General features: G+C 30.4%; 2 protein-coding genes across 2 annotated transcripts; one reads left to right on the forward strand and one right to left on the reverse strand.

The window, feature by feature from the left end:
- Window positions 1-7,268: 7,268 nt before the first annotated feature.
- Window positions 7,269-8,170, reverse strand: LOC123213050 (probable calcium-binding protein CML25). The gene has a single exon (XM_044632381.1). The coding sequence runs from the start codon at window positions 8,029-8,031 to the stop codon at window positions 7,429-7,431; it is 603 nt and encodes a 200-aa protein (XP_044488316.1). The 5' UTR covers window positions 8,032-8,170; the 3' UTR covers window positions 7,269-7,428.
- A 9,528-nt stretch (window positions 8,171-17,698) lies between these two features.
- Window positions 17,699-21,988, forward strand: LOC123212747 (ankyrin repeat-containing protein At2g01680). The gene is made up of 3 exons (XM_044631925.1): window positions 17,699-18,324; window positions 19,639-20,048; window positions 20,895-21,988. The coding sequence occupies exons 1-3, from the start codon at window positions 18,012-18,014 to the stop codon at window positions 21,768-21,770; spliced, it is 1,599 nt and encodes a 532-aa protein (XP_044487860.1). The 5' UTR covers window positions 17,699-18,011; the 3' UTR covers window positions 21,771-21,988.
- The last annotated feature ends 506 nt before the right edge of the window (window positions 21,989-22,494 follow it).

Genomic DNA, 22,494 nt, shown 5'->3' on the forward strand with positions numbered 1-22,494 from the left:
CACCTAAACATTTCAACTCATTGTAGTATTATAAGAGATGTGCAACAAACTAGGTCACAACAGTTGCACGTTACTATCTTGAAAAGATTTACAGAGTATTTTCATAAAAGCTTCGATGTATTGTGTACACAAATAAGTTAAACCATTAGTCGAAAGTGATAACCAATATGAACAAAGACAAAGGAATGATACATACCTTGTTTTTCAACCATTGCTCCTAAGTTTACAATTTAGGTTCACCAGGGTTTGCTCATAATGGCTATCATTTCGTTTGGTCCCCCGAGGTAGACATATCGACTATCATTATTTGAAGCGCCACTATACCACAATAAAAACTCTGAGTAGTCTTTAGCCAATCGCGAGTCTATAGGACGATCCTCAAGTATAGGTTGTTATTCTTTCGCATCTTTATGGGATCTATGAAAAGACTTACCAACTACTTTCCTTTTTATAGCACATATTCAAATGCATACACTTTTTTGGTTGTCGATGACTTCTCAATAGTTGTCGGTTAGTCCTTCCCTCGTTATTGCATATCATCGTGTGATGAGTCATCCAACTAGAAAAAAATTATGGTTTTCATTATTCTGTAACACAACTAATTGAAATAATAAAAAAAAATATAATGGATAATAACTTGTAATGATCCTGATGCCGAAACATATGAATCCTTAAGTCTTATAATTCGATGTTTTAACGAGGATTAGAGTTTCTGCATCTCTTACCAAAGCATCGACGTCTACTGTTACCACTACTCTTGTATCTCCCTATGAAATATCAATGCTTGTTGTTGCCAATGTTTATGCATCTCCCTATGAAATATCGTAGCTTGTTGGTTCCATTATTCCTGCATCTCCCTACGAAGCATCGATGTTTGCCCTTATATCTCTCTACAAATCATCGATGCATGTTGCTCTTATTCGATACACATTATAGCAGTATATTGATCGAGTTATTGCTATATTTGAGAGTTGATGACTTTTCCATACTCCGTTAAAAGTTGTTGAAGACGGTCATACAATACACCATTGTATGAAGTCCTGTGAATTAAGTGTCTTACGAGAGAGGCCCTCTGATACTCTTGAGGATAGGAGGCATGAGAGATAGACATTCGTAAAAGAGATGCACATACATTACAAGAGGCTCTTTGTAACTCTTGAAGGTGCACGATGTAAGAGGATGACACCCTTGGAAAGGATGTTTGTTTAATACGAGAAGTGCCAGGAACAACGGGTTAAGGCTCTCATGATGAAGATATCTGTACAAAAGTGGTGGAAAACTGAGGGCTGGTTATATTAGTAAGGAAAACCTATACCAGAGGGGATGCCATGGGGATATAGGGGACTTGAAACCTAACAGTTAAAAATCACAAAGACCCTCTAGAGGTTGTCTAAAAGGTAGCGAGACGAATCGACCAGGTATCATCATCATCTTTTAAATTTGTAGACTCGTCATTTGATAATGCTGCTTGTGCCTATTTTCTTATAAACTACAAAGCTCGTATGTACCACTCAGAGTTGCGCTCAATCTTAGTCGGACACAATGTAATTGTAATCCCCTCCTAGAACATAAAGAAAATTTATAAAAATTAATGAAATAATAAATGGAATAATAAAATATAAATCTACTAATAAGCGACTTACTGAAGAAGCATCCCAAAGTATCGATATATCATCTCCGATCAGTAGTATAATTGTCTTCCACTTTAGGATACGAGAGACTTGATCATTTGCTTCCAGATAGACATAAGGAGATAGATTATGAATCGTCTCATAAATCTAATATTGCATAATGTACAACATTAATGGTTAGTATTTTATAATAATCGGTATGAATGTTAATTTTATCCATTATACGATACGTACCGAGAAAGTAATCAGGTTTTCCAAAATATTGTAGCTAAACATTGGGAGAGGACTTATGTACGCAAATAGTATTGTACACATACTGATATTTGTTATGCATACCCTTTCGCATCGATTCAACTATTTTATTCCATGTCACTATCCGCCATGGGTACTGACTAAATACATCTAAATTGTCGACTAAATACAAAAAACAATTGGGTATTTGTGTTTTGTTGTCTACCTTTAATAATTTTTTAAATGCAAAATACAATACATTGAACTTCACTACGTCCTCGTCATTGTCTCCCCAAATTTGATCGTCAATTGTTTGTTTGATCTTCTCATGGGATAACAACCTATTAATATTTGGGAAGTATTCATCTCTCAATTAAGGCATCTCGATACAATCAATGTAATTGGACACCTTTGTGTCCTCCTCAAATATCGGACCAATGACTAGCACAAACTTAACAAGGTTGAATCTGAACTCAAAATCATTAAATTTTAACCATATTTCTCTCACTAGATCTCTATGGTTAATCATACGAAGTAACGTCGCATGCATCAAAACAGCACTAAACCTTAGCTTCGTCAAATCTAATAAGTGTTCGAAACATATTGTCCAAAAAATAGCTCTCTAAATAAGCATTAGTTTATTCCTAATTATAATCACAGTATCTATCTTTGTCTGAAACAACATGTATACTTGGAATTCTTATATCTAATGGAATTTGTATCCCCTTTTGGTAGTTAATTACAAATGTTTAAAAAATATATTAATTCGTTTATTACATTAATTAAAAATTAATGAAACATAATCATTTTAAATCAAAATTAATCAAACAAACTGGATTATTATTAAAATTAATATAGTTAGCGTCAACTAACTATATTTTAAAAATTAATAATGACCTTAAAGTTATATTTTAAAATGAGTTTTTTTCATAAGTAACATTTTAAAAAAAAAAGATAAGTGAGATGTAAAAAAAAAATTGGAATTAAAAATTGGTGGTTTGGTAGAAAAGGTTGGCGTCTCCACCAACCGATTCCCCTTTTACCCACCAATGAATTTTGCCTTCAATTAGTTTGAATTAAACAATAATTTGATCCTAGTCAAATTGAGATTACATTGAATTACTTAATTGATAATTTATATTGAATTCAGATCGAATTAAATTTAATTAGCATTGGTAATTTACACTGAATTACTTAATTAAATTCAGATTGAATTAATTTTGGTATGATACAATTATGTTTCTATTTTTATAAGGAAATCTCACATGTCGTCATGTTATTACGTTGTCATTGTCAATCCAAGAAGTTTTGTCATTGATCGATGAAGTTGTTCATCGAATTTTTTTCGTGCGCAGGAAAACAATCTGATGATTTATGCTATATATATTTAATACTCTCATGCTATATATTATATAATCTTCATGGGAAAGCAAACAAATAGTTTTGCATAAAATAATTGCAAAAGTATGCATATTCACGTAAATGAACACATAGAAGCAAACAAGCATATATAGTACTCTCTATAATATTCTATGCAAATATTTACTGCAATGCAAATATTCTTTGTTTCTTTGCATATTATATTATATTTGCTTATTTGCATATTTTTTGCACTATTCTACCCCAAAGCCTGAATTCTTTGCTTCTTTGCTTCTTTACTTCTTTACAGTATACTGAATTCTTTGCATATTCTATGCGAAGACCTTCATTGTGTACTCTTCACGGGTGGCTTATTGAATTCTTTTTCCATATGACACTTTAATATTAGATTAACATCAACCAAAATTTAGAAATATAATATCAAACAAGCATGTACATTCACATGAATAAACGAATGGAAGTAAACAAGTACACAGAGTATTCTCTACAATATTCTATGCAAATATTCTCTACAATGCAAATAGTTTTTGTTTCTTTGCATATTATATTATATTTTCTTATTTGCATATTTTTTGCGCTATTCTACGCCAAAGCCTGAATTCTTTGCTTCTTTGCTTCTTTGTTTCTTTACTTCTTTACAGTATACTGAATTCTTTGCATATTCTATGTGAAGACCTTTATTGTGTGCTCTTCACGGGTGGCTTATTGAATTCTTTTTCCATATGACACTTTAATATGAGATTAACATCAACCAAAATTTAGAAATATAAGATCAAACAAGCATGTACATTCACATGAATAAACGCATGGAAGTAAACAAGTATACAGAGTATTCGCTACAATATTCTATGCAAATATTCTCTGCAATGCAAATATTCTTTGTTTCTTTGCATATTATATTATATTTGCTTCTTTGAATATTCTTTGCGCTATTCTACGCCAATGCCTGAATTCTTTGCTTCTTTACTTTTTTGCAGTACACTGAATTCTTTGCATATTCTATGTGAAGACCTTTACTGTATGCACTTCATGAGTAGTGTTTTGGATTCTTTTTCCATGTGCTACTTCAATATGAGATTAATATTAACCAGAATTTAGAAAGATAAGATCAAACAAGCATGTACATTCACGTGAATGAACACATGGAAGCAAACAAGCATACAAAGTATTCTTTGTAATATTTTGTGCAAATATTTTATGCAATGCAAATATTCTTTGTTTCTTTGCATATTCTTTGCGTTATTCTACACCAAGGCTTGAATTCTTTGCTTCTCTACTTTTTTGCAGTGCACTGAATTCTTTGCATATTCTATGCCAACCCTTCATTGTAAGTTCTTCACAAGTGGTTTATTGGATTATTTTTTCATGTGTTACTTTAATATGAGATTAACGTCAATTAGAATTTAGAAAGATAAGATCAAACAAACATGTACATTTACGTGAATGAACACATGGAAGCAAACAAGCATGCAGAGTATTCTCTGCAATATTCTATGCAAATATTCTCTGTTTCTTTGCATATTATATTATATTTGCTTCTTTGCATATTCTTTGCACTATTCTAGGTCAAGGCCTGAATTCTTTACTTCTTTGTAGTACATTGAATTCTTTGCATATTCTATGCCAAGGGTTTCACTGTATGCTCTTTATGGGTGGCTTATTGGATTATTTTTTCATATGTTACTTCAATATGAGATTAACGTCAACCAGAATTTAGAAATATAAGATCAAGTGAGTTTAAAATTTTTTTAGATTTAATCTAAAAATTTAAACTCAAAAATTTTTAAATTCACTTAAAATAATGGTGTTACCTTATTTGGTTTCTCAATGTTGAAGATAAAGACAATTTAGGTATTCCAATATATAAAATAGTAAAAATGTTTAAAGTGTGAAAAGTGTGGTATAAATGTATATATGGGCTCAAATTAAGGTAAAAAATTCAATATCCAGATATTTCGTTTTATTTCACAGGTAATAAATTTAATATGAAATTTGATGTTAACCATGTATTTAAAAATATTAATAACTATTGAAATTTATTTTTTTGTAAACTAATCATTATTATAGTAAATAAACGAATAGATAAAATTGTGTGCACATATTACTATGTGATAAAGTGATTTTAAATTAAGAATAACACAATACTATACATACCTACTTTTGAGTATACACATGATGTGTTAACATGTGATTGAATATTATTTTATCTTTAATTTAAAATCACACAATTACTTAATTACACATATCAAATATCTACCTATTTGTGTACCTAAATTATATATGCATAGTTTTATTGTTAAGAATAAAAGAATACTTAATTACATAATTACATATATGTGTTCTTATTTGTATACTGAACAATGTATATACACAGTATTGCTCTAAATAAATATATGATCCATTTTAAATTTTATTAATAATAAAACTATATACCCTTAATTTTTTATATCTAATTGAATATTTAAATAATATATCTGTCATATCATTTAATAATTTATAATTAATAATAAAACATCTAATTTGATAATAATATATGATTAAATAATCAATTAAATACACATAATAAAAGGATATGACTTAAATAAAGTTGAAAGAAGCTCACAATAACTTCCTTTAAATCACTAGTGAAGAATGAAACTAAAGTGGTCGATTGAAAGTGGGTTTTATGAAAGAAAGCATACATTCATCAATTTGAACTACTATTAAGATACAAAGTTTGGTTCATCGCCAAGAGATTCAATTTAATAAAAGGCCAAAGACTTATTCCCACCCAAGGTATAGGAAAATCTTAAATTTATACCTTGAAATTTTTAAAAATTCAAACACATATCTATTATCCAAAATCTGTTAAACTTTTCTGTTAGAGTCAAAAGTAAAACTGTTATTTTATTAATAATATTAAAAAATTTATAATTTTATCTTATTTCCCTCCCTAGGTTTTGAAAATTAATAACTTCACTTCTGTCTAGACATTTCAAACTTTTTTAAAAAATAACTATTCCCCCCCCCCCCCCACACCGCGGTTTTTTTCTTCTCTCCTTTTCGGCCACCACTTAATCGCTAGCAACTTTCTCTTTCCACCCTCACAGTCGAAATTTTTTAATCGACCTCTTTGGAAGTCCGTACGACAAAGAGACTAAGTCTCTTTGTCGATCTCTTCATCTTAGAAGAGACAGAGTCTATCTCTTCCAAGATGAAGAGGCAACATATCTTCATCGAACAACCTCTTACTATAGTCGTTCAAACAATTCCCACAGTGAGAGTGGAAAGAGGAAGACGTTGATGATGGAGTGATAGTCGAAGCGAGAAGAAAAGAAAAACCTAGGCGTGGGGGTGGAGGGGGCTAGTTACTTTTCAAAAAAATTTGAAATGTTTAGGGAGGGGTGAAATTGTTAGTTTTTAAAACCTAAAAAGAGAAATGAGATAAAATTATAATTTTTTAATATTATTATAAAATAATAACGGTTTTATTTCTAACTCTAATGAAAAAGTTTAATAGATTTTAAGTGATAGATGAGTATTTGAGTTTTTGAAAATTAAAAGATATAAGTTTGAGATTTTACTATGTTTAGGATGGGAATAAGTCTTTTGGCCTTAATAAAAAGTATAAATTTCAATAAAACTTATTCACTTGTGGTAAATAACACACCGTATGGGTTTTATTAGGTTTGGTGGTTTAACTTAATCTTGACCTACAAAAGTTCGACATTAAAACAACCCTTTTGAATGAAGAGTTGGAAAAGCAAACTAATGGAAAAAGCTAATCTTAAATCAATGGCCACTCTAGCATCAACCAAATCGACATAACTCTTATATCGGTTAAAAGTTGTTGACGATTCTTTGTGTCAATATATGATTAGATATTTTTCCTTATTAGTGATCCAACTTTGTGGGAGCAAACCCGAACGATTTTAGCAATTTCCTACAAATTAAACCCTAGATATAAGGAATTAAATCCAAATTATAAAGTAAAATTAAAAAATTAAAGTAAAATACCAACTAAGCATTAAAAAGATGGTTCCAAAATAATAATAATAATAATTGCATTAACTCCAAAATATTCACAGCGTCCATTATCCAAATTAAATCCCAGAAACAGTGAAAACAGAGAGCCCAGAGACCGAAGGACAGAGAAAACAATGGAAACGCTTTCTTGAATCGAACTCGAATCTAGAAACTCAGTGAGTCATCTCTCTCTCTCAATTGGATCGTACTCAAGCCTCGACCCCATCATCATCATTACCTTGAACTCCTCGAAATCAATGGTGCCGTTACCGTCACTGTCAACTCCACTTATCATCTTCCTACACTCGGCCAGACTGCATTCATCGCCCAAACTCTTCAATACTTCGAAGAGCTCCTCCGCCGTTATCGATCCGTTACCGTCAATGTCGTAGACGGAGAACGCGTCCTTCAAATTCGTCATTATTTCTTCGGAATCAACGCCCTTGGTGTTCAGTTCTACGAATTCGTCGAAGTCGACGAAGCCGTCACCGTCGGAGTCGATTTCTTTCATCATCTTGTCGAGTTCCTCGTCGCTGGTGGCCTGGCCTAGGCTGGACATGATGGCGCCAAGCTCCGCCGCGGAGATCTTGCCGTCGCCGTTGGCGTCAAATTTCCTAAAAACATGCTCTAGCTCGCGAACGTTCGGGATAGTGGCAGAGATTCTCGGGTTCTGAAACGGCATCGTTGCAGCGGCGATGGGTGATTGTGATCCGTTGGGGGACGAAGACGACGCCGTTCCGGAACCGGATTTCTTTTTCCGGTGAAAAATTGAACCAAAACCCATGATTATTCAGAGAATGAGAAAAATCAAAAACCGAAATCAAAGGAAATATGAAAAGGTATACGAGATTCCGCAAGGGGATTGCGTATAAAAGAGAAAATATTGAAATCGATTTGATTTGATTTGATTTGATTAGGGTTAAATTTGGAAGTGAAAGGGAGATATTATTTTCATGTTATTAATATTTCTATTTATATATTATTATATTATTTAATTGTATATTTTAAAATAAAAATAAATAAATATAAATTTTTTAAATTAAGACATATGCTTTTTATGTTAAACACGTTAAAAATAGTAATTAAAACTACCTAATCCCACTATTTAAGGAAATTAAGATAAAATATTATTTATTAATATTTAATTAAATATTTAAAATATTTATTATTTTGAAAAATTAATGAAAATAATCGTATTGTTATTTTGCTTAAACTGACCTTATCCGGTAGTTCATATTGTTTCAAATTTATGGCAACAATAAATTCCATCACGATAAATTTTTTTCTTATTATATTTTTAATTATAAAAAATATTATTATTTATTATTTTGTTGCACAAAGACATGAAAGAAATTTTCAAATCTTATCCGGTAATCATACTTTACAGGATAGATTTCATTTAAATCGTGTTGAAAAATTGATTCGGATTTAGATTATTGATTTTAGATTTTTTTATAAAAAATTATTTAAAACAAAAACTAATTGATTTTTTAAAAATAATATAAAATATCAAAAAAATAAAATTACAAAAAATATTATCTTGCTTGGTTATAATAAACCCGTCGTCAGATTTTTCTCAAAATTATTAAAATTTTTCGTAATAAAATTTAAAAAAAAAAACTAATATATTGTGTGGATGGTAATTTTAACTTTTTTTAAATGTATTTCTATTTTTAAAATAAAATAAAATTCGTTCTTTTACTAATCTTTTTGCTTTCGATAGAGGAAAAAGACAAAATAGGACAAGTACTTGAGATTCCTCTTAAAAAATGTAAAAAAGAAATAATTAAATCATAAATTTTTTTAGGGAAATTATATTAAATGGATAAAATTAAAGGGTGTTATGTGAAATTGCCTAAAATTCTAAGGTTTAAGCAAAAATGCCCTCAATTTTGTGAAATGACCAAACTGTCATTATATATAAACCCCACATTTCCCACGGATTTACTATTCAAAATTAAAGCAAAATTTGGGTCTCCTACGAGTTTCTCACGAGTGCAACGGGTTTTCATATTTTTCGTTGATTTTGCGTGTTTTTCGGCAATCGAAAATGACAAATAAGGATAGTACATCATCCCACTTATTGTTTGAATTAATTTATTGTTAGGATTATTGAGATTTGAGGGAGATTTTGAGGTTTGAATGTTTAGGGTTTCGATTTTGAATAATGCATAAAATGTTTTGATTCTTGATTGTTTTGCTTGAATTTCTTGAGGGGTTTTATGTTATTGGATGTGTAGATTTGATTTGTATTGAAATTAGAGGCTGAAATAACGATTTTTGGCCGAAAAATGGGTTAGATCTGCCGGCACTGCGTAATCTTCTACGAGCGCCCGTGGGATGGGGGGAAAATTTAACGTTTTCAAAATTTTAGGGGAAGGGGGAATAGGGGGAGATCCACGGGGGTCCGTAGAAAATTTTACACTGAACCGTAGGGCAGTATGTGAAAACCATGGGTTGGGTGGAAATTAACTTTTTTAAAACTATAGGGTATATATGAGACATACTTTGAACGGTTATAACTTTTGATCCGGGAGGAGTTACGAGGCTTGTAATATATCAACGCGAAACTCGTTTCGAGCTCTATAACCACAATCAGCTTTGCTGATTGTGCCGAATTTGGAGGCCAAAATAAAATTGTTTTACTGTGTATTATGCAGTTTTTTTATTTTATCAAATTTAGGATTTTCGGTTTTTATGATTTTGAGTTTGTTTGTGACCGGGCTAGACTTTTTTGATATGTAATTTTCAAATTTGATATTTGTAATTACGATGTGCTTTTTTAGTCACGTTTTATAATGTAATTACGAAATTTTTGATCAATTTTTTGGTTTTCTCGTTCATAAGCTATTTGAACGTGTAGTTTTTGAAATTCAGATCTGTTTTTTTAGATTTTTGAGTAATTTTTTTATTATTGACATTTTAGGGTATTTTAATATATTTATTTATTCATAACATGTTATTTTCAATGTAGTTTTCATGAATTTATTTTTTTCGATTCGAATTTAGAAATACAGATTTTTTCTTTCCAGACGAACTCGTAGTAATTGATATTAAATAAAAATGAGAGTGAAAGTGAGTATTTAAGTGATATAAGAAATGTATGTAATGAGAGTGAGAGTGAGAGAGTTTATATAAATGTTATGAAGGGTAATTTTGGTATTTAAAAAAAATTATGGTGTTTTTGCTTAGGAATAGGGAATTTGGGCATTTTTGCTTAGAAATAGTGAAATTGGGCATTTTTGCTTAATAGACGGGTAATTTGGCCATTTATTATAATTTCCCATTTTTTTATAACAATTTATGAAAGAGTAATATTATGTGTATAATTTATTTTATATAATTTAAATAGATAAATTATTTGTCATTATATGATTGAATTTTATTTTATTTTTAATTCAAAATCATTCAATTATATGATGACACATCATTTATATATTTAAATTAATAATAAAATATATACATATTATATTATATTATATGATTAGATAATTTTAAATTAAAGATAAAATAATACTCAATCATATAATAATATATTATCTATATATTTAAATTATATAAAAAATATATACATAATATTAGTCAAATATAGATGAAGATATGTGGATATTAAAGAAGGATAACAATAGCTAACAATAGAAGAGTTTTTTTTTTTTTTCCATTATAAATCCAATGAACAATAAATGTTATACCACTAATATATACTAAATAAGTTTGTGGTTGATGTATTAATTTTCATTTTCATCCTCCAAGTAAGTTATTTTAAATACACCAATTTTAAAAGTGATTATTAACGTAAAATACTTTTTTATAGAGAATAAATAATAACGTGACACTCGAACAATGTCATAGGTCATGCTTAGCTAAGGTCTATCATGGTAAACATATTTACGGATTGACTCAACTCTAATTTTGTGTAATTTGTCATACTATATTAAGATTTACGAACAACAGGCTTGGTACAAAACCAAGGTCTAGTGTGTGACTCATAACCTTTTGGATCATGCCTTTAAGGTTTTTTTTTTTTTTGGTTGATTCACTAAAAAATAATTTTTATATATTTTTTAAAAATTGTATGGGTTGTACAAAACCAATGGCCAACTTATGGGCCTTTCTCGAAGCCTTGCACAACCTACCTTGAAAAGAGGTATCGACATGACTCATAATTTTATGATCCATACCTCCTTCGGCCTTCGGTAGGCACGACATATTGTCAAGTCTAATCATGGGCATTAGTTGTTGGGGAACAAACCATGTGCAAAAGTTTTATGTCAATGGGGAAGAGTTTGGGCTAAATGTATGTAAACTTTAAGTACAACGCTACCATTTATCTTATTAGATACATTTTGTGTTGATATAATTAATGTTTTAAAACCTAGATAAGATCAATGACACCTTTAAATAAATACATATCAATAAAATATTGTCAAAAAATGTTATTTAAAAGTAAAATCATAATAAACTATATATCTAAAGTGGATAATGTATTGACAATGAATATCATTGGACTAGGTCAAATTCAAATGTATGTTGATGACAATATTTTTAAAACCAGACTGGTGATTAAACCGATTGTCTTCCTGGTTCATGGTTCGATGAGTTTAACTGGGAATCGACTAGGTCAGCTTATTATTAATTATAATAAATAGATTTTGTTTAAAAATTTATAAAAAAGTAAAATCAATCACAATATTCTTACCTACGAAGATTATAATATATTTTTTTTAAAGAGTAACAATTATTCTTTTGATTTCAATAAAATAATTAAAATACAAAAATTTGCAATCTCATGATACAGAAAAAAACATAATTCTGCAAATTTTATTTATAAAAGACATTTCAATGGATATAAGATATTTTTTTTCTTCTTTTTTATTTTATTTTTGAACTTATTTTTCCTTACAAACTTTTAGAAATTTATTCAATCTAATAACAAATAGTCAAATTACTCAGAAATAATTAAAATTTTAAAAAAATTTCAAATTTTCAGTTAAACATGATTTTGATCGGTTCATTCGATCAAACCTAGTTTTGATTAGGTTTGATGTAATCAATGAATAAATTATCTTTTCATATTAATTGAACTAAACTTAAAATTAATTCTTAATTCAACTGATTGAACTAACAAATCCAATCTAATTTTAAACTCACTAATTGACGATTAGATCATCATATTAATATAAACAAAATTTTGTAATTAATAAGACTTTGAACCCAAACCATGCTGATGACACATAATCATGTGTGCGATCAAATCAAATCCATTTTGACTAAATGTAACTCAAATTTTATATTTAATCATTAAATATATTTTGTTTTGTTAGGCTTACCCATACCACACGTATAATTCATTTTGGGTTAGAATGATTACTTCCCATTACACTTTCACATGTTCAAGCTTTAAAACCAAAACTTTCTCACTTTTTGTCAAAATTCAAATAATAATTTTAATAATTAAATACTATTTTTGTTAGTTTATAAAACTTATAAATTTTATAACATTTTTTTTATTAACTTAAATATTCATCTATTAGTATTGATTTATTATATCATCATTTTCAATTAAAAAATCTTAAAAATAAATTTAAAAATTAAAATAATTGACAACAACAGTCAAAATCATATTAAAAATGTGTAATTCTAATCAAAATTGAATTGGGATGATGTAATTTTGATTAAAATGATATTATTTAAAATAATTTTAATTAAATCACATTAAAATAGTGTTGTTATGATTAGAATCACACTATTTATATATAATTTCATTTAGAGCCACACAAATTATAATGATATTATCTCGATATAATTTTAACTACCGTTGTTTACATTTATTTTTGGTAATTGTTTTACTTTTTAAAATTTATTTTTGCAATGATTAATTCTTAAATTAATATAAACTATTATTGAAACTATATTCAATAAAGTATTTAAGGAAAAGTGTTATATAGTTTAGTTAAAATGAACTGAAAGAAATAAAACGTTTTTTTCGTTTTTTCAGTGTATCTATTCTAGAAGTTAACGAATTTGATTAACAAAACCTGACATAAAATGGGAGAATGCATTTTCAAAGTTTGAGGGTGGAAAGTGTTATTAGGGTAAAAAATGGGTGGAATATATTGTTCTCTGCTTTATTTTATTTTGGCCAAAGGATATATTCCCACATAAGATTTAGTATAGTTTTAAACTCTTATATATAAAATTTTAAAAACCTAAATATCAATCTATATCTAACTTCTGTTAAAAATTTATATTAGAATTAAAGATAAAAATGTTATTTAATGTAATATCTTTAAGTACGTTTCAAAGATATTTATGTTTTTTAACCCTACTTTGAGACATTTCTAGTTTTATATATATATGTTCACATGTATGTGTGTGTGTGTGTGTATATATATATATATATATATATATATTAAAAAGTTTGTATATATCTAAAGAGAGAAAAGACAAAAAAGAGAATTTATGCCTTTTCCATCATCTTCTCTCGTCCATTCCGGAAGTCAGCCTCCTTCATGTTGTTTTCTTTTGTTTTGTAAAGAAAAAGGAAGGAATTGAAGAGGTTTTGGAAGACAAAATAAGAAAAGAAAAAAAAAGGAATCATTTTGGAAGCTTTGGTAACCAAAAGATCTCCTTCTTTTTCCTTTACCTATGTTTATATATCTTGAATGCATATTATATGAATATGTTAGCGTGTTTTGCTGTTGATTTAAGGTGGTTCGGTGATCAAAGAAGCAAGATAAAGAAGAAGGAGCCAACTTAACAAAGATTGGCTTGAAACAAGGTAAGTGATATTATTTTTGGTATGTTTCACGTTTTATGTTTTTGGTTCCTTGCATCTATGTTATAAATGATGATTTGAAGTTGAGAAATATTGTTTTGTCATTTGGGGTATCTATGTATGTGATTTTGTTTATAACAGAGAGTTGGATAATATTTACAGTTTTGTCATTAATTTCATCTCACGTTTTGACTATTTTATCTGATGAATCATGAGTGCTATTATAACTTGTTGGAAAGCTCTTTGAATCCTCTTTTTAATAATATATAGCTTGTATGAATTATAGACCATTTGGACTATTAAATTGTATGAACAAAAGGACTATCTTACCAAATAAATAGTAAATACAATTTTTTGCCACTTATTTCATCCCACGTTTTGATTGTCTTATCTGATGAATCATGAGTGATGTTATAGCTTGTTGAAAAACTTTTTTAATCATTTTTTCAATTATATATAGTTTGTATGAATTAGAAACCGTTTGGATTATTAAATTGCATGAACAAAAAGACTGCCCTAACAAATGAACAGTCTCATAAATAGTAATTTACAGTTTTTGGAAAGAAAGAAAGAAAGAAAAGAAAGAAAGGAAAGAAATGAGAGAAAAAAAAAGAAAAAGAAAATAAAGAAAAGCAAGAAAAAGAATTTAGGGCTCAGGATTCAAGGGTCGTCCCAAGAGTGTGGTCTGGTGGGTTATAAATAGTTTTAGATGGAAACAATATTAGTAAGAGATAAAACACGCATGCATGCTACAAACTATGAGGGGGCACTTTAAGCTACACCACCCGTAGTAGGGCACATCCACAGTATGACACATCCGTAGTAGAACATAGACTCACAGTAGGGTCTACTCGCAATAAAACATGCTCGTAGTAGAGTACAATTTAGATTAAGAAATGTTGTAGTTAGAGAAAGGAAGAGAGCTCGAGTTTAGAAATGTGTCAAATCCCTGTAGTCAGCTTCAAAAAGTATCAAATGGACACCAAATAGGACAAAGTGTGACCCAAATAGTAAAAGATGAACTAGATTATCCCCTCAATTCCTTAAGGTGGTTATAATGTGAAATTGAGTCCCGAAAGTGATTTAGAACAGGAAATAAGATAGTTTACTTAATTCTTTCCCTTTATTGAGTGTTCCTATCTCTAATTTCCTTTTCTGTCATGATTACAGGTACAGGTGATCGAGGTAGCTGCCAAACAAGGTTAGGTCAGCAAAGATAGATCCGGACTAGAGCAGGTTATCTCTGGTTTATGTTACATGCATACAGTCGTATTTTATTGTTGACTTTTGGCCTTTTTCAGATGATTGTATAGTTGTATATGATTTCTCCATGTTTTCCAAATACTTTTTAGATAAGTTTTCATATGTGATATAGACATCTTTTATTCACTTCCAGATTTTCAGTTTTCTTAGAATAATTTCTAAACATTTTTACTGAGGAGTTCATTTTAAAAATTTGCTTTAAAATAATTGCTCCAAATATCAATTTTGTAATATTTCTCCTTTGGAGGATAGTACTTCTAGGTAGAGATGTTACATTTAACCAGTAATATTAAAAAATATAAAAGTTTATATCATTTTCTCCTTTGGTTTGAAAAATTAATAATTTCCTTCTATGATTTAAATTTTGAAAAAAAAAATTTTCCCCCAAGGTTTCAAAATCTTCCATCCATTTTCTCATGACCTTCCATACTCGTTCGACTACCTTCTCTTCCTGTGACTGACGCAATCTATCTTTGGCAACCTTTTATTCTCGGTGTGTGTTGTCTCTAAGTCGTCGTCATCATCATCAAACGGAGAAGGAAAGTCCAGCCATCCTTCATATGAACAACAAAAGATTCATTGTCATCTAAACCAAGATGAATCATCTAACTCATCATCATTCAGAACAAGTTGAATCGTTTGATTCATCGTCGTCTAGATTAAGACAAATAATCTAATTCTTCTTTGTCTTTGTCTGAACAATAACGAATCAAACAATTTGTCTAAATGATGAATCCTTCATCATTTAGATGAAGCCTTTGTTATTGGAGGTAGAAAGAGAGGTGTTATCTTCCATCGTTAGCAGTGGAGAAAGAAGATGGCTCAGTCAAAGGCGATCGCTAGAGAATGAAAGGAAGATTTATAAACCTTAAGGAGGAAAATGTAACTTTTCAAAACTTAATTTGGGAGGAAATTATTAGTTTTTCAAACCAAAAGGGAAAAATGATTTAAACATTTATATATTTTTTTTAATATTACTGGTTAAATGATCTTTTTACCTTTAACCTTAATAAAAAAATTTTAACAAAAATTTGATGACAGGTGAGTATTTAGATTTTCAAAACTTCAGGGTGGGAATTTACAAATGTGAGAATATCCTTTTATTTATAGCTTCAAATTTTAATAGAAGTTGGATGATAACTTGTAAAAATATATCAAAACATCTAGTTTTAAACCCTAAGACTTAATTACTTGTTATATTAACCTATATAATTACTTAATATAGGAATTCTCCAAAATTTTAGCCCTTGGGAAACTAATACCAATCATCAAAAACATTAGATGATTTTTTAGCCCAATAAAGGATTAATTTCAAATATTTTTATAATTTTAGCGAGGTTTTTTATGATTATATTATATATAATTAAACGTTGAAGTTATAGATATGATTCAAATTAAGTGATCAGAAATGGGTTTATGAAAATAATCCATTGAAGAAAAGGGTATTTGTATTAAATATTGATGATAGTTTTGTAATTTTATTAAAACGTGATAGGTTGGTAATTTATAATAACACTCAATGGTTTTCACTAACGAAAGTAGATGATGGGTGGACATAGGGATCTCTCAAACTTGAGGGGTGAAAGGTTATTCAATCAAAGTTCAGGTGGGACATAGAATTTGAACCTTTAAATCTCAGCTTCTCATTTTAGTAACTCTCAGTCTTCTATTTACAATTTTACCATTGTAACAGTAATTACTGCTAGTTTCTACGGCTCTTAAATTTCCTCCTTAGGGATTTGGAACTTCCCATACAAACCAAAGGTTTTGAAAAGTAATAAATTCATCCAAAAAATTGATTATTCTATCCTAAGATATTAAAAATAAAACTATTGTGCATACTTTTTTGAGAATCCAATCGAATACACAGATGATGTATTATCATGTAATTAACTGATTTTGAATTAAATATAAAGTAATACTTAATCATATGATGATAGATTATTTGTATACTTAATTGTGTATTCAAAAGTATGTATATGACATTGCTCATATATTAATGTCCTTTAGAAATGGATTTAAGCCGAAATGGGTCTAGTTTGATTATCGATTCGGCTTGATTAAATTACAAACAAACTCAATTTAGGTGAGCTCGAACTCAAGCTATATCAAACTCAAACAGACCCAAACTTGAGTTCAACTAAGCTAGAATCCACCCCTTAAACCCTTAATCCAATATATATTCTTTTCTTTTCTTTTTTCATTTCTTCAATTTATATTTAAACTACATATGGTATAACTGTTATTTTTTTTAAATATTGAGGAGGAAATTGCCATAAATCCTGGAGCTTTTTACACAAAAAATACATAACAAAACGAACAGTATGCAGATGCCTTCTGGTCATTAAAAAATATGAAGATAATGAAGAAAGAGTCAACTGTCACAACATGTTTGCCGTCAAAAGATTGTAGACCCCAATTTCCTTATCAAAATCTTCGAGAAATTTTTAGTATCCACCACTCAATATTCAATCAGTCAATCATCTTTACCACTCAACCTTGCAAAAGGAAAAGAAAAATTGCAAGAAAGATACAAAGTGGTGCAGTCTCTCTCACATTAGTCTCAGTCTTCTCTTCATTCAATTGCAAGAAGAAGAAGATCCAGAAGAAGGAAGACTTTAATAGAGAAGTGGGTTTGTTTTGTTTGGATCTTTTCTTTGCATTTGTGGACAGAAAGAAACAAGCTTGAGATGAGAGAGAGCTAACCGGGTTGTTATGTAAAGATGGAGTCAAAGTCACTCAGGTTCATCACCCACCAATCTTTTTTCTCGGCCGTCCGATCCGGTGACCTTGATGCCCTGGAAAGGATTGTTGATGAGTTGACAACAGGTGAGGCTTCTGATGGCTCTTCTTTGGTCTCTGATCTGATGGCTATGCAAAATGATGCTGGGGAGACTGCCCTCTATGTGGCTGCTGATAATAATTTTCAGGAGGTGTTTAGTTACTTGCTTAAGTTTTGTGATGTTGATATTGTGAAGATCAAGTCCAAGTCTGATATGGATGCCTTTCATGTTGCTGCTAAAAATGGCCACTTGGGTATGTTTGATTTTGATCTATCTTTTGTAGGTTTTGCTTGATTTGATTTAATTATTTCTTTGTGGGGTGTTCTAATTGGATTAGTTTACTTGTTAGTCATAGTGGTTTTGGAGAAGGAAACTGATTTAGTTGCAAAATTATCGAAACAAAGACTAAGATTTAAGCTAGTTTAGTTTATAATTTGTTTTTGAAGTAGCAGCTCTTTATTTGTTCCCTCTTTGCATTTTATGATAAGTTTGTTCTGATGGAGTGTCAGTGGTTGTTTTTATGCTTCATTGAAGGAGATTCAAAAGCTTTGGAATTGATTTAGTGAATTTTTGTGTTGTGAGAGAACCACTACATTTTGTGTGTCATGAATGTCTAAATAACTGAAATCGAACCTTCAAAACATTAGACAAAGTTTTTATTACATATGTTTTAGGAACCTAGAAGAAGGATTGCTTCATCCGGAAAGAAGCAAGAAAAAGGACTGAAAATCTCAAAAGATTCTTTTCATTGATCAATAAGGAGATTGGCTAAAAATTGCCCAAACATGTTTCATTACTGTCCAATCCCATTTCATAACTGTCCATACGTACCATACATGTTTCATAACTACCCAATCTCATTTCATAAGTGTACTACATATTTTGTATATATATATAGTTATAAATTTATTATATATAATTCCCAATTAATAGCTATGTTTATTTTCTGTAATATGGGTAAGGCTAATCATTATGTTGACATGCTACCAAATAAATTGTTGCCTTTGTTTATAGTAGAATATATCAATGATTGATTAACAATCGACTAGCTAATCTAATTGTGGTTCTAGTTTGATGTTGCAAAATCTTGCTGATAGCTTGTCTTGCTTGAAACACTTGAAAATTCATAATATCATTTCGCATGGTTTCCTCATTTCTGCATTCACAATTTGTTTGTCTTGAAAGGAGAGGCGAGAAATTAGTAATTTTTCTATAAAGGTTTCAGATGCTTAAAAGGTTTTTGAAAAATAACATTACCTTCTCATCTGCTTGTAAATTTGCCCTGGCTAGTGTGACTAATACAGGTTTTCTAATGATAGTAGGTTAGAGAATTGTGATAGAGACCTATTTTATGTAAGGCCAAAAGACTATTTCCCACCCAAGATTTGTTGAAATGACAATTTCCCACCCATTAAGTTTGAAAAAGGCAAATACCCACCCATGAAGTATTCCCATTAATGAAATCTGCTAGAAGTAGGAACACAATAGTCATTGACACCAGTACTTCATGTCCCAGATCTGTGTAGTTTTTGTAACTTGATATGGTCCTGGCTTTTATCCTGTTTAGGGATTGTGAGGGAACTTTTAAGCATTTGGCCTGAGCTTTGCAAGTCATGTGACTCCTCAAACACTAGCCCCCTTTATTCAGCGGCTGTGAAAGGTCATTTAGATGTGGTGAATGCCATCTTGGATGCTGATGTTAGTTGCATAAGAATAGTTCGAAAAAATGGAAAAACAGCATTGCACACAGCTGCAAGGTATGGCCTCGTTGATATAGTGAAAACTCTGATCGATCGTGATCCTGGAATTGTCAGCATCAAAGACAAGAAAGGTCAAACTGCTCTCCATATGGCTGTAAAGGGTCAGTGTCCTTCAGTAGTAGAGGATATATTACTTGCCGATCACTCGATTCTAAATGAACGTGACAAGAAGTGTAATACGGCAGTTCATATAGCTACAAGGAAATGTCGTCCACAGGTATGTTTTGTTAATGCATCACAGTCTCGCGAACTTCTTGTCATTAATTATTTTAAATCTTTCACTCATCTACTAGCACAAAGTATATCAGTATTCTTGATTCTAACACTAAAGGGGCGTTTGGTTTAGAGAATGTTTTATTACCAAAATTAAAAAATTACCTTGAAGATAAATTACTTAAAAGATTATTGGGAATAAATGATTACTATATTTAATAAAATTCGGCAAAAATAAATAATTATTGTGTTTGGTTAAAGATAATTAAGGAATACAAGCAAATTATTTTACTTAAATGTCCTTGGATATAATTATTCTAAAATATTTTTTATATTATTTATTATATTAATTGAAAATAAGGGTATTTTTTTCTAAAAAAATTAATAAATAAAAATATAATTATAATAAAATCAAGATTATCTCGATAATCTTTTAATCTTTAGGTGAAGGTGGTAATCAAATTATCACCTATATTACCTGTCACATTACTATTGATAATAAAAAATTGCCGTTACTGATAAAATAAATAAGGAAGTGTAAGTAATAAAATATATATTACTAAAGTAATCTTTTTTACACATGAACCGAATGACCCTTGAAGGGACATAATTTCCACAACCTTGAATTTTTTATTAACGAACGACCTGCTATTTGGGGATTCTTCAAGCATCCATGATGAAACATAGACCCTGAAATTTCTGGTTTTTTATTTATAAGGTTGTCTCTAGCATATTAAAAAACCTGAAGACCTTAATTTTTTCATGCTTCTGTAGCATCCTCGAGTGAAATGTTCCCTTTCTATCAATTTCGCTGATGTTTGTAGTAGTAACATTTTGTTGTCTGTTTCAGATAATATGCCTATTGCTTAGTTACAAGTCCATCGACGTCAATGCCATCAATAATCAGCAAGAAACTGCAATGGATTTGGCTGACAAACTCCAATATGGAGAATCTTCATTAGAAATCAAGGAAGCTCTTGCAGAGGCTGGTGCCAAGCATGCAAGGTATGTTGGTCAAGTGGATGAAGTGATGGAGCTTAAGAGGACTGTGAGTGATATTAAGCATGAAGTAAGTGCTCAACTCATACAAAACGAAAAAACCAATAGACGGGTTACTGGTATTGCAAAGGAACTAAAGAAGCTTCACCGAGAAGCTGTGCAGAACACCACCAATTCTATCACAGTTGTTGCTGTTCTTTTTGCATCTATAGCTTTCTTGGCATTATTCAGTCTACCAGGCCAATATATAAAGGAAGGATCGGAGGCAGGGAAGGCTAACATTGCTGATCAAGTAGGTTTCCGTGCATTCTGCCTTTTAAACGCCACGTCCCTCTTCATATCTCTTGCCGTGGTGGTGGTTCAGATCACTTTGGTGGCCTGGGACACTAGGGCTCAGAAGCAGCTTGTTTCAGTTGTAAATAAACTGATGTGGGCTGCCTGTGCATGCACTTGTGGAGCGTTTCTGTCAATAGCATTTGTTGTTGTGGGAAACGGACATTCCTGGATGGCTATCACCATAACCCTGATGGGAGCACCAATTCTTGTTGGAACACTGGCAAGTATGTGCTATTTTGTTTTCAGACAACATTTTGGGTTCTTCCGCAGCGACTCACAGAGACGCATTAGAAGGGCAAGTGGAAGCAAGTCATTCTCGTGGTCATACTCTGCAAATATATCCGATGTCGATGAATATAATTCTGACCTTGAGAGGATATATGCTCTATAAACTATATCCAGAAGGCATGAAGTTTGGAGTTTTGTTTCACCATATAAAGCTGGTTGGTGTTTTAGGAGGGATAAATAGTCGGTTTTCTTCAGTTTTCTGTATAATTGACTAGCAGAAGAGTGAAAATGTAAATTTGTGTATAGTAACAGTTAAAATAATGAGTTACTTTCGCTCCCACTAAACTGCTTGTTTGTAATGTCAATCGCTTGTTTCTTCTACTTCATCGTCCCTTCTTTTGTCCTAACTATTTACCACATGGTCAAATCGTACTCTCAAATATGGTGAAATCAATGGTGAGACAGCGTTATGTAACTGGCAAGGTTGGTGACCTTATTGGTCTCAAGAGACCAATCACCCAAAGGCCAGGGGTGTATCCGAATCAAATGAGCTCAAACAAGAATCAATGCAAGCTTGGCTCAAATCCAAAACAAGTTCAAGCTCAAGCTGACCTAAAATGGTAAACAGTAATGCAAGCAAAAACAGTTGTCTGAAAAAAACATTGAAAAAGAAGCCAAAAAAGATCAATTTTCATAGAATAAAAAAATCACTGAAAACGAGAAGTTTTAATAAAGAATTACCAACGAGACCTCAAACTCAATCCGAATGTAAATTTCAACTCAAGGTCAGCTCTTCTGAATCAAATATAGACTAAAAACCCAAGCTGGCATTACTCAAATCCTCCCCTATCAAGACTCGAAGATGACTGTCATGGTTTTGAAGATCA

The sequence above is a fragment of the Mangifera indica genome, chromosome 4 (assembly GCF_011075055.1).
Source record: "Mangifera indica cultivar Alphonso chromosome 4, CATAS_Mindica_2.1, whole genome shotgun sequence".
Classification (NCBI taxonomy): domain Eukaryota; kingdom Viridiplantae; phylum Streptophyta; class Magnoliopsida; order Sapindales; family Anacardiaceae; genus Mangifera; species Mangifera indica.

Coding starts and splice junctions, on each gene's coding strand:
- LOC123212747 (XM_044631925.1), top strand. CDS start 18,012: ATGGAGTCAAAGTCACTCAGGTTCATCACCCACCAATCTTTTTTCTCG. Junction 18,325..19,638: donor TGCTAAAAATGGCCACTTGG/GTATGTTTGATT, acceptor TATCCTGTTTAG/GGATTGTGAGGGAACTTTTA. Junction 20,049..20,894: donor CAAGGAAATGTCGTCCACAG/GTATGTTTTGTT, acceptor TGTCTGTTTCAG/ATAATATGCCTATTGCTTAG.
- LOC123213050 (XM_044632381.1), bottom strand. CDS start 8,031: ATGGGTTTTGGTTCAATTTTTCACCGGAAAAAGAAATCCGGTTCCGGA.